The 13,123-nt window shown below is 52.9% G+C and overlaps 1 protein-coding gene across 5 annotated transcripts; it reads right to left on the bottom strand.

Moving 5' to 3' along the window:
- Positions 1–262: 262 nt before the first annotated feature.
- Positions 263–12,702, bottom strand: LOC142045704 (uncharacterized). Of its 5 annotated transcripts, none has more exons than XM_075059494.1 (6): positions 12,523–12,702; positions 5,723–5,872; positions 2,936–3,968; positions 2,635–2,795; positions 1,621–1,809; positions 263–1,106 (listed from the first exon to the last, which is right to left on the bottom strand). In XM_075059494.1, exons 3-6 carry the CDS (start codon positions 3,318–3,320, stop codon positions 729–731), a joined length of 1,113 nt encoding a protein of 370 aa, XP_074915595.1. In that variant the 5' UTR covers positions 3,321–3,968; positions 5,723–5,872; positions 12,523–12,702; the 3' UTR covers positions 263–728. The 5 variants fall into 5 exon arrangements, with proteins under 5 accessions (XP_074915595.1, XP_074915596.1, XP_074915594.1 ...); XM_075059495.1 differs by lacking the exon at positions 12,523–12,702 and adding an exon at positions 11,661–11,761; XM_075059493.1 differs by lacking the exon at positions 5,723–5,872 and having other exon boundaries at positions 12,523–12,701.
- Between the last annotated feature and the right edge of the window lie 421 nt (positions 12,703–13,123).

The following is a 13,123-nucleotide window of genomic DNA, read 5'->3' as shown; positions in this document are numbered from 1 at the left end:
ACTCTTACTTGTATGGTCTTGCCTGTATCCTGTATCTAGCCAGACAGTGGGCAGGAGCAGTGCCAGACTCCAGATCTGCTGAGAATTTGGGGTGAGGAGGGGGACCTAGGTGGAATCTGCTCAGTAAAAGATTGTTTCCTACACGAGTGGTGGTCTCACCTCACAGGTTTGAGCACCCTGCGCAGCTCTGTGCATGGTGGCAGTGCCCAAGACAGATCCAGCCTGCTCACTGGTGGGGCGACGGGTAGGTAAAATGAAGAAGCTGTTTCTGAACTATGGTGTATATAGATTTTTACTGAACAAGGCTCTGCAGAGGGAGGGCACGAAGCATTTCCGTGATTCATCATCACAGCACTGACCCTCATGACAGGAAGCCTCGCATTTTCTTTGAGACCCACCCCCTTGCTGTGTCTCTCTTAGTTGCATCTTCTACTCGCAGGCAGCCTGCCTGCGCTGCTGAAGTCCATGGGCCACCAGCCAGATCCAGCACCAGCTGGGATGGGCAGCGCAGGAGAAGCGAGGCTTCAGCTTTCCGTTGCCCTGCCTCTTGTGCCAGGCAGCTCCTTTCAGTCACCAGGGCTGAAAACAGGAGGCATCAGTGACCTTCTCTGCTGGGTGCCCCACATAATCCTTAGGCAGCTGCCACAGCCTCTGAGAGGTGGTTCTTCTTCACAGCCTCCTCCTGCCATCAGTGCAGCGCTGCTAGAGCACGCCGATGTCGCGTGAGGTCAGATGAGCTCCATCTTGAACTGGCTGAAGTTTGGCACGGTGGGCGAGGGCTCGGCCATACCGCTGAAGGGGGCGCAGGGCTGGTTCGCTGGCACGGCGCCGTGGCTCACGGTGGAGCTGAGCTGCTGCAGCGTCATCAGCACCTCCTGCTGCAGCCGCTGCTGGTGCTCCTGCTGGCGCTCCAGGCGGCACTGCCTCTCCAGCACCACGTGCAGGGCCTGGCTCAGCTTCTGGATCTCTGTCTGTACAGCATCCAGCTTTTCGGCAATGGCATGGGAGCTGGGAGCTGGGGGAAGCACTGGCCCACCCCAAGCAAGGTTTTGATTTCCAGGACTCAGGGGGTTTGGCAGGGCAGTCTGAGTGCTGGCATCTTTGACCTGGAGTAGTGGGAGGCAGAAGAGAAGGGAAGGTGAAACGTTATCAGCTGCTCCTTCAGTGGCGTTTATCAAGAGAAAGATTTATTCTGCACTTAGCTCCAAGGCGTGAGAGAAAGCCATCACCTTGTTGCGGACTTTTGGACCTCACCACTCTCTGAGCTGCACTTCATCCCCACCCAGTCCCTATGCTTCTGCTCCACAGGAACTCCACGTTGCCCTGCATGCTATCAGCACATGCTTAGCCATCCGGTGGTGGATGCTACTAGCTGGCAGCTGGGCTGCCCGTGCGGATGCCAGGCCTGTGTTTCCTCTCCACAGGGACAGAAATAGTGTATCCTGGGTTTTTCTTTCCAGCCCCTCCACTTCTCGTATTGCACCCTGAAGCAAAGGGCTGTTCTACTCTCTGAGAGGGATCACATGCTGGTTTTGAACCCCCGGGGAGCCTTTCTCCTGGGAAGGGTGTTGAACAACCTGTGTCCTCTCAAGCAGCTGGCAAAGGGCTCTTGACAAATACCTGAGTGGGCTGGAGAAGGCGTTTGCTGTGTCTGAGCAGAGACAGGGCCATGGATGAAAGCTCAGTCTGACTCACAGCTTTGTTTTGTATTGAGGATGCCATGGCGAGAAAGGCAGGTACCAGTGTCCTACCATCCTCTGTGGAGCAACAGCACTGTCCATCAATGAAGCCTCCAGAGGTCAGAGCCTGCTGTGAAGGGGTAAACCTTGAGTATAGGGGCAGGCCCACGGCCATGCTGCCCTGCTGGCAGCCTACCCGGGGCTGGTCCTGGGACTGCTGGGTACTTACGTTTGCCCCATGGCTCACCACAGCTGCCAGCAGAGCTGGGCTTGGTCATGGGTCTAGCTAGCTGGCTGCATGCTCACCGTGGTGTGCAGGATGGCTGCAGGGACAAGGACCTGCTGGGGCAACGCGTGCATGGCCACAGCCTGGGGGTCTTGTGGCATGGCGAGGCAGGGGTGTACGCATTAGGGATTACAGCAGCTGGACATGTCCCAGAGGGTGGCTGTCCCGGCTGCTGTGTCACCCCATCCTGGCCTGCCACAGCCTTTCTTCTCCTGGTGTGGCACCAAGCCACTCAGCTGCTGGTGTCCTCATGGTGGCTTGGGGAACATCCTGAGCTGGTGCTGAAACCAGGCCTTAAAGAGGGGGTCTGTGAGCTGGAGGTTGGAGGCCAACGCTGGCAGAAACTGGCATCACCACGGCCAGCATCACCCAAGGGCAGCAGTGAGTGCTGGCTGCAGGCGGGTGAGCAGCACGCCCCATGGCCCCAGCGGACAGAAGGCCTTCCCAGACAAGCTCACCAAGTGCCAGGGTCAAGCATTGCTCGAGAGTGCAGCTAGCAGAGGTCGGGGGGGGCATTTCAGGAGCCTTTCGTCCCCAATAGCCTGCTTCAGCCGCATGGTTTAGACGTAGCAGGGTGCTGTGTGGGGCCGTCCTGGCAGGCAGCACCGCACCGTCTCCCGGCTGGAGCAGATGGGCTCTCCCGTCCCACCATGCCACCTGGCATCCTACCTTTTTCTGCGGGAGGAGAGCTCTGTCCACAATCATCTTCTTCGCCATCAGGGCTGGGCTCCTGGTGGGGGGTGTGACCAGCCGCTCTTGGCTGGGCAGGGGCTGCGGGGGGGTGGCTCGGCCCCCCGAAGCTGAGGGGGTGCCTGTGGAGCCGTCGTCACCTGCAAGTGACAGCGAGAGAAACAACTCGAAAGGAGGCCCTCGGGGGCTCCCGGGCAGGGGACGGGGAGCCCTTTCCCTGGCCCAGCACTGCCAGGGGGTGGCCATGGTGGTGACCCCGCCACAGGGAGCCAGGCCTTACCGTTCCCGGAGGGCGGTCCCACGGGCAGGGTCTCCCCGAGCTGCCCGCCATCCTTGCCGAGCGAGGCCACGCTAACGATCTGGATGCCCTCCTTGGTGTCTTGGCTGCCCGCAGGACCCCCGCTGGGCATTGCGGGGGGCCGGGCACCCGGCGGCTTGGGTGGCTCAGTCTCGCACCCCCGTAGCGGGGGCCAGGGCTGGTCCCCATCCCAGCCAGCTGCTGCCGACCCCGGTTCCACGCTTTTCCTCTTGAGGAAGAGGTACACGGCCTGCGGCGTCACCCGTATGTCGTCCAGCTCCAGCACTTTCTTGATCTTGCGGAAGCTGAGCCCAGCCCTGCGCAGCTCCACGATCCTCCTCTTGGCGTGGTCGTCCAGCCGGCCCATCGCTCCCGGCACCCCTCCTGCAGCTGGCACCTACATCCCCCAGAGCGCAGCCGCTGCGGGGAGGCCAGCAGCCCCCCAGACAGCACTAAGCCCCGCGATGGTCCTCGGGGTCTGCTAGTGCTCTGCCACCAGGCTGCTGGCCCCGGCCGCGGGTCCATGCAGCACCATCCCCAGCTTCAGGCAGTGATCCAGTTCCCAGCCGGAGAGGAGGAATGAGGCAGCTTTTCCCACCGGAGCAACTAGGGACAGCCCCAAACCTGTGCCTCAGTCACGCAGAGCCCCCTCAGAGCGGGGGGTCCAGCCTGGTCCCCCAGTCTGACAAGGGCACAGAGGATGGTAATGGGCTTGGCTCTGCCCGGTGTCCCAAACTGGACATCGATTCCCCACTGCCAACAGCACAGTGAGGAAACAGGAGCGGTCAAGATCCCGAGTAGCAGCTCAGTACCCTAGGAAGCTCGGTGCGAGTCCTGGCAAGTGGCAGTTGATTGCACGAGGCTGGCAGGTCCCAACCGGAGCCTCACATCTCCTTGGTGGCCTGGAAGGTTATGGCAAGCAGAACCAGGGATGCCCACGTTGACAACTACTGCGTGGAAAGTGTCAATGGTGCAGAGCCTGCCCTTTGGGTCTGGAGATGACACTGTCCCGTACCTTTGGGAAAAGCAAAAGCAACCATTTATATACCAGTTGTAAACAACTATAAATGTAATGACTATACCTCCTGTGCTTCCCCTTTCTCCCCACACGCACAGCCTTGGCTGGTGGTGTCAGTCAGGGGACGGTGGCTCACGCTCGCTGTGCGTGCGTGAGTGGTGTCGTGGGGACTGTGCTGCTGGCGTGGCCCCTGCGTGCACGTCTCCTCTGGGTCGCACCCCAGAGCAAAACAATGTGGCGGGACCAGCCCCTTCCCTTGCTGCAGGCATCACAGCGGGGCCACGTCAGGATGGACAGTGCTTGGAGTTGTGTATATGTGTATATATACACTTATACCTACACGGGCATATACCTATATATGTGTATACATACATATGTATGTGTGTATACAACTATGACGGAGGGTTTTTTCCGCTTCCTTCATCTGCAGGCATTTCTTAGATACTCAGTGCTGCAAGTGCTGCCTAAAGGACATAATTTTGTATTTTGCCTCACCAAAATAAATAGCCTCCAAGAAATCCCAAAAGACAGCAAAACACTTCCCGGATTAGCAATGTATACTAGGGGCTACCTCAAGTGGTCGCTGCCAAGCAGATGTGATATAGGAACCTTTTCAAAACCTCACTTCCCCAGGCATATGAGGATCTTAAAAAGAACAATAATGTGTTTTGTTGGCCAAGGAAACAGAGTATTGTACATCAGCCACAGAAGGCAACAGGGAGAAATGGAGCCACTTAATCCGACACAGGAGTTATGCCCCTCTGCGTTTTACTTCTTCCACGACAAAAGAGAGAGATAATAACTCCAGAGATGTAGAGTGTACTTTGATCCAGATCTGTTTACATCTAAAGGCCACCCCATGCCCTGCTATGTGCATTAGGGACCTTGTAGATACGAGCTGGGGGAGTGGATATAGGAAAACAGACATCCCTGGATGCAGACACTGCAGTTGCAGAGCAAGAGGAAAGGTCAGAAATACCCAAGCTTCCCCATGCCAGGGAAACCACCACCCTGAGCTTCCTGTGGCTGCAGGTATGCGGAGTTCAGGCCCTGGCAAGATACTCTGCTCTCCTCCCAGACTGTTTCAAGATATGGCCAGAGGACACTAGAGCAAAGGCAAAGCAGTGTAGCTATCTGAACAACCGGTGACAGAAACATAAAGTTTAAATAAATCCCAGGAAAGCCAGTGCCCCATGCCTGCAGCCTTCATCCAGCCTCCGCACAGGAAAATGATGAGAGCGCCTTGGAGATGCGCTGACTTCATGCAGCATCTCCCCCAGCTCCCTCTTCACTGAAGATGTGGCTCGCTTTGTACCATCACCAGGTCCCAACTCCTTCCTTCTTCATCTGCTCATCCCCTCCGGACCTTCCCCAGCCCTCTGCAGAGCTCCCACTGCCCTGCCTTCCTGGGCTTGGGGACAGCTCATGGGAGGCACAGACCATCCCTGCCCTGCTAACCCCACGTCAGCTCAGCATTCCCAATGCAGAGCGTTCCCCTGTAGCCCCCCATTTGCTGGAGGGGCAGCGGGATGAGTTTGGCCAGAGTGGCTCCTCGTTGCAGCGCATGGCTCCACAGGATGGGTCCACGCTAGCAGTGCATGGCTGCGGGCAGCAGCTCCATGGAGATATCATCAGTACCCCAGGGCTCAAGGCTACCTTCATCCAGGCTCCTTACACTTCAAAAACAGCAGTGGGGCTTTTTAAAAATATGTATTTACCGATTAGAGATAGTCCAAGACCTGGAAACCCACCTCAGAGAAGACGCTGAAAGGCAGGCTGTGGGTCAGAGTCCAGCTGGTGAGCCAGAGGCAAGTGCAGGCAGAAGGGCAGGGCAAAATCCAGTTCAAATCCTGCTCACTTACAACATGAGGGCGTACAAAGCGCACAGCAGCTCCTCTACCCTGTCAGGTAGGAGAAAAGGGTTGCCAATAAAAGCAACAGGTTGCCCCTCCAGACAATACGGTATTCCAGCTATTTCCTCCAAGATCACAACAGTCAGCCTCTCTGACAGCTCGGGTCTGGCTCCATCTCTAGTTACACTTTTATTTATCCAGGTCCTGCTGCGAACTTGCAGTTCTCCTGTACTAAATATGCTCCCCATTTCCACAGCTGAGTCCATCACCTTCTCCTCTTTCTCCCTCTCCAGAGGGGATTTTCCCAATGGAGCTGCAGCCTGGTTATGCACGCAGGTTATGCACAGCTGCTCAAGTTACACATTCCTGGAGATGAGACCTTGACACTCACCTGACCTACAAGATGTTTGTTACTCTCCAATAATTTTTGCACAAGAAAAAAAAATCAATCCAATGAGAGGGAAAGATTCCGGGATTTTCCTAGACCTGTGATTTTGCACTGGGGATGGAGTTCCCTTCACTTCTCAGGGCCAGGCTGAGGGTGACATGGTTCCTCTGAAGGCTTCTTACACCACTCAGGAGAACTTAATTAAGGGGTGGCTTCACAGGGGGACAGGGAGCGGGAGCGCATCAGTGGAAGCAAATCCACAGCGCTGCAATCATGTGAGCTTACTCTCTGTCTTCACTCCTTTTCATTTCTCTGGATATCAGGAAAACAGAAAGGTTTCATCTCCTCCAGAAAGTCCCTGGAACAATCTCCTCTGGGCTGACTCAGCCTTTGCTATTTCTAAAATAGAGCAGCACCATTAAAGTCTGCTTGGCTTAGAGGTTTCCATACAAAGCACAGGCGCTGTGAGCTGTCTGTGGGCACTAGAAGCCCCTGTTCCAAAATCATGGCTTGCCTCCACCTACCTGGCTATTGCATTGTGCACCAGCCACAGCTGCAAGTAATTTTTCAAGCCCCGATTCTGCAGTCATGCCTGTGTGGACACAACATCATTCCCCTACAAGCTATAATAGCTTCAGTGTGATTCCTTATGGGCCTGCAAGTGTCCTTCCCCGATGCACACCCTTTGTTTTGCAGTAGGATGCATACTCCCAGGGGGAAGATGTGGTGACTGGAACACTCGGCTTATGGCTACAGCTGGAGAGGGCTGTCATGCAGCACCACAAGCTTTGCCCTTCGGTGGGTTGGCTTTCAAGACCTTACCCAGCCAGTTGGACATACGCATTTGTGTGAGCAGCTGCATGTTTTGTTATACAGCCAGGCCTGCAAAAGGAATTTCGCTTTAGCCTGCAATTTAGGCATCTGTCCAAATTTCACATCAGCTACCCTTTCTTCAGCTGCTGCTGAACCCCTTCAATGCCTAAAGTCTTTAAGTACTTAGTTGTAGCTGGGAAAGCTCATTTAACCAGGCATTGCTGCTGGTAATGCTTCTATTCCATAGCTCCACATGCAGTAATATCCACAGAAACACAGACCAGAGCCTGGAGCAGCCTTCTCATAACTGGGATTATCTCCTTAGCTCTCCCGTTCTCTGGCCTAGAAAATATTATATACAAAATGAAATAGCCTCAAGAGAGAAGGAGAAAGAAGGCAGCACTCATACACACCCCAGAGTTCCCTTCAGAGCGGAGTGGATTTAAGGTCTGAGAAGGAGTAAAATTGTGAATCCAAGTTTCCTACAACCCAAGTGAAGTTACCTAACCATTAGCCTTAGAGCAAGCAGCAGGCTTTTCCTCTTCATCCCTTGTTTCTGTGCCAGTGCAAGCCCCAGTGGCAGGAAGTGAAGCCAAGGAAGAGGAGCTCCCCAGCATCCATCCTGCAGGTCCCTCGGGGTGAAACTCCCCCTCTTGCCTGCACACACATACACCCACCAGCTGCAATGCCACCTGTTTCTCCCCCAGCCTTTCTGCAGCCCTGATTATCAGGGTTTGAACGTCAAATTGCCCAGGAGTTAAACGTTAGTGACCACAGGATTGGCTTGTGTCTGGGAAGATTGACTTCTCCCTTCTGACTCACAGCTGCAAGGCTGCTCTTGGACACAGGCAGTTTTGACCCTGGGGAGGTGCAAGGAAAGCTTCTTCTGAAATTCATGCTGGGGTGAAGCAGGGAAGATCAGATCCCCACAGACTCTTCAACAGACAGTAGTGCCATGCCACAATCATGTAACTGCTTCACCCTGGGGTTGCGTTTTTCTCAATAGCTATTTAAGACATCTGGGTTAGCTGCACGACAGCATGCCCACAGCCAGCCAGGCCCTCAGGGGTGGAACAGCCTTGGAGAGATGTAGGCATTTATCTACGGATGGACTTAACCAGAGAACAAGCTTCAATCTATCATTTCAGAAGCAGCACAGCCACAAGGGTAGCAGATACCAAGGTGAAGCAACATGTCTCGCCAGTGAGACAAACTGCTGATGGTGAGAACAGCTGTGACTGAGGAAGAGGGAGGAGTGGGAGAGAGAAAAGCTGCAACCCATGGAGAGTCTCAGCAACTGAAAACAGCCACTTTATGTTGTTAACATCCCAAGGCACATTGGACTCCAGAGCTTGCTGTGCTGCAGAGAGTGCAAAATATTCCTGCCCTAAGAAGGTCCACATAGGACCGTGAAGGACTTAGATGTGGGTATATCCCTTTCCTTTAAACTTCAACTGCCTTTGTACAGTGCAAGGCCAGCGTACCAGGGCATGGGACACGACAGTTTGACTAACTTATAATGGATGCACAGAGCATCCCAGGCTACCCAAACACACAAAAATAAAGAAGGGGAAGGTGTTAGCAAAAGGGGATTGATCCTCATGGACCTTGTAAGGAGCCACAAGCCCAATCTGCCAGACTTCCCTTCACCCTGGGCCTTGTGGCTGGTAGCAGATCAATGAGGTCCTCTTGCCCGCCCCTCTCTTTGCCTCCAATTTCCAGCCCTTCTTCTCAGATCCCCAGCACGCCTTTGGGAAGCTGGAGCAGCTGCAAGCAGCTGGGGACGGACACTGATCCATCCTCATCGGTTTTATTGCTTTCCCACAGTGTTCTAAATAGCTGCTGCAAAAGCTGGCAAGATGAGTCCTTTTTCGCTCTGCAGCAGCTCAGAGGGGGGAAAAAAAACATTAAAAACATCCTCCAGAAGCACAAGGAGGACAGTGCTGCTTTACACTTGATTCAGATATGGAAAAGAGCTTCTTGCAACCAAGAAAGCAAGAAGTGTTTCAAGTAGAGTGATAGCAAAGATGTTGTGGAAGGGGCTAGTCTGCTGGGGGAACGCCTGATTTCCTTCTCGCCCTGCAGAAAAATGTGCTTTGAACACAGCCATGCTGGGCAGGAAAGGTGAGCTGATATGGCAATGCTCCACTTGGTTTCTTTCCCTCCCTCAGTGTCCTGTTTCAGACCCTTCCCAGCACAGCTTTGAAGGGACATGGATAGTTCTTAGCTCTTCACCTAGATAGCAGTTTCACTGCTGTACAGACTAGAAAGTCTTAGCTTCATGGAGACAGGTAATCAGAAAGAACTGGCAATGTGGTTTAACAGTACTTAGCTTGGAGGAAGATTAACAGTATTAGGTGTCCCATGCTGAAATGTTGCCAAAGCAGGAAGATCTGTGCTAGGGAAGAATGGCCATTTCTCCCAGGATGCAATTTTACCCAGTATCACTGCTTTGCAGGATTCGTCAAGCCTCATGGAAGCAATTACATTATCTAACATCTACTGCTACCAGCCATACAGAGTGTTGTATCCCATGTTACAGAGCCCTGATTTTCTTTGCAAAATTGGTGAAGGAGCAGCTCTGTTTTATTAAAAGGAGATGGGCCAGTTGAATTTAGATGGTGCTGCTCTTACCTGAGCCATGCCAGCTTGCCCTCTGAATGGAAAACCTCATATGAAGCTTTTTAATCAACTTGTACTTCAGCCATCAGAGCAGCAGAAAAGGGTTGTATATCTGGCCCAGGATTTGGAAGTGAGCTATTTAGAGCCCAGACCTAGCTTTGCTCTGTCACCTTTGACAACTGACCAGTTCCTTTAGGCTCTGCTTTCAGAGCAGTTGAGGAGCTAGCCCCCTGCCTGGCCACATTTTAAAAATTAGATCCTCAAATGGAAAATATAAAACTTTAATGTTCTACTTTCAGATTTACAGTATGTGCAAATTGAAGAAAGTTGTGTCCCTGCAAGGTTTCTTTAGTTAACAGTTTTGGGGTTTTCAAAACAAGTTGTGAGTAGGATGATACACATAGTTTGGTTTTGACCCAACAATGCCACTACAGCCTTGTGCTAAATGGGGAAGAGGGTATAAAGATAAGGCGATAGGATAAATAGCAGCTTGTATATGTAATGAGTATTAGGATTGTTTGCGGGCACAGGGTAACAACAGTGTAAACATAGTACTGTTTCCTTATGTTTGAGGGGAGGAAAGGAGGAGTTTCAGGAATACAAGAAAATCCTCCCGGATGGTCAAAGGGTCTGAAGCCATGCAGCACAAAGCAGTGACACTGTATAAAATTGCGCTGATGGATAGCTTTGTACAAAAAGGCTTTGCATTGGATTGGCTCTCCTACAGCTCAAAAACCATAGGTCAACATCAACACCATACCACACGGTCTGACAAATTCAGCATGGTTGTGACGCTGTGCCTGTACCTGGTAACGGTCAGATTTGTATTAAGAAATTATTTGGAGCATCCAAACCTGGTATTAACAATTGTGGAACCACAGCTTGAAGGAACAAGAGGCTTTCACAGACCACCTGGAAAGGCCTGGAGGAGAGGAACAAGCTGGATTTCACATCCAGACTCAGAAATCCATCTCTGCCCTGGTACTGAACAAACTTGTCAAGCTGAGCTTAAGTATTCCGACAAGAACAATAAATGCCAAGTATCTCACTGCCCTGCCTTTATCTGTACAGTCAACATTAGCCTCTCTTTAAAGTGTTATGCAGCTTTAAGTCTCTGCCCTCCAAAGATGCAGCCCTTTCAGCAAAGAGAGTTGTAAAGGCTAAACCACAAGCATACCTTGAATTTCTAGTGTCTTTCATGTGCCTGCAGAGGAAACAAATAAATCACTGCAAAGTGTAACATGATATTTTTTCCTTGTGGTAAAGCCAGGACATTTGAGGAAGGTTAACACTGAGCACGCATATTCCTACAGCATCAGGACATGCTTTGTAATTGTTGCAGGGAAACAGAGAAAAAGTGCATCGTGGCACAGGTTTTAGACTAAGAGCCCTGAAATACAAATGTGTGCATAGGCACATTCAGGTGCAGACAGTCCTGAAGTCTTGAGCTTGTCCATAGCCTAGCTGCTGCTGTGCACTGCAAGATCAGCCTCAGACCTCAACAGAGGGCAGGCCAGATGTTCCGAGACTACTGCTGAAGATTTAATTCACCTAGTGTTTCAGCTAAATTGCTAAATTCACCTCCTTCTGCAGAATTAGATTTTGGAACCCCCAAAATCTCCTTTTTCTGCTGTTCCAAATCTATATAGCTACTTGACAATGCAGCCATTGGAAACTCGGGCTAATCTCAACTCTCTGCAGAGATAACCAAGGCTGTTACTACACATTAGGGTGAAACGCTTCCAAGCCCTCAGAAGACAAATCTCCCACCTTGTAATTCCTCTAATGAAGCCACACAGGCTGTATTCTCTGAAGCCTGACACACATCTAACCCCACGCTAATACAGGTGCAGAAGAAGCGATGGACTGAAACAAATGAAGGTGCACAAGGAACGATGGACCAAAGCTCTTACAGCACAGGGAAAACATCAGCATCAAGAGGTTGTGGGCTGAGCCAGTGCTGCAGCGCATTCCATACAAGCTCAAAGTAATGGCTGGTATATGGTACCTCACCACGATAAATGAACACCAGTGGTTCAGTGCTGCTGTTGGCAGAATAACCCACTGATCACCTGGATCTTCTGGGGCTCAAGGAGAGCGCTCTGTAGCCACACCACCATGCCGCTGTGGCTCCACAACCCAAAGCCAATGAATAGGAAGGAAAAATGAAGCATCCAGTTGCAAGACGGTGCAACACACAGGACAAGCACTTTCGGTCTCAGGTGGCATTTAGAGATGCTGACTAATTAGTCCTAACCACCATCTGCCACTGCAGGCGGATCAGTTCACCTGCAGAGGTGGCAGAAAATAGCCCTGTTCCATCAACAGCCTGGAGGTGCAGGAATGAAGGAACAGAAAAACACAGAGGCAAGATCCAAAAGCCGCACTCGTGGAGCTCCGTTCTTTCCTCTCCTGCTTGTCTATGGTGTCTTGGCTGGAGCAGCTTTGCGGTTGTCTGCTGCCTTAAATCCACCACCCAGCAGCCTATCGACACACACAGGCACTTTCTAAAGAGGGCCCATGCCTCTTCTGGAAAATTGCTAGGCAGGTTTCTGAGTTCAAGAAGCAGCTGGAGGACAGCACTTCAGATCGGGCACACCAATCCCAGCTCTGAGACCGAATCTCAGTGCGGCACCAGACCTCCGCACCCCCGGCCGGCGTGCCAAGCAGCAGCGCTCCGCTCCATCCAGGGCAGCGCTCCGCCGAGCACAGGATGGCGGTGGGCCGCAGGAGCTGGCTAACACCGGCCTCCTGCCACTCGCACCCCCCCATCCAACTACCACTGCGAGAAGTTTCTCTCCTTCCTTCCCCATCACGCTCCCGGCACCCAAACCAGCTTAATGCACAGAAGAAAACAGGCACAGTATCCACGTACAGGGACTAAAGGCGACTGCCGGGATCCTCCCAGGCGACGGTACCAACTTGCTGCTGCATCCTTCAGCGGCCGTGGCCAGCCAGGGTCCCAGCACAGCCCAGCTCTGCAGCAGCCAACTTTTTGGGAAGCCGCTGTTTGAAAAGCTGCTGCCCTCTTTGTTTGGTTGGGGCAGAGCCAGCAAAGGCTGCCGGGAAGGTCACCCAGGAGGAGACTCATGTACTGGGAGGGAGGAGCGCTCCTCTTAACTCTTTCGGAGCAGCCTTGCTCCAGGGCCACGACAAGCCCCAGCACCTTCGCAGTCTCAGGGCACAGACCTGCCGTCCACCCCATCCCGGACCACAGCTCAGACGTGGCCGGTGGCCCCTGTGTCAGAGGATGGAGGAGAAACCCCGCAGGAGGCAGCAGTGCCATCCCTAGAGGTCCCATCCAGACCTGGAAGAACCAGCTCCTTGCGCAGGACTGCAGCAGTGATGGTGGGCTGGCCTGCGCCAAGCTGAGCTGCTGGCATATGGGGCAGAAGGTCGTGGAGGTGCTGATCGCTCTGAAACTGAAATGGACGTGTGCTCTGACCTGTTCTCACCTCAGCTTGTGCCTTCAAATG

This window comes from Buteo buteo, chromosome 29 (assembly GCF_964188355.1).
Source record: "Buteo buteo chromosome 29, bButBut1.hap1.1, whole genome shotgun sequence".
Classification (NCBI taxonomy): Eukaryota; Metazoa; Chordata; class Aves; order Accipitriformes; family Accipitridae; genus Buteo; species Buteo buteo.
This window is presented reverse-complemented; position numbering and strand designations above follow the sequence as displayed.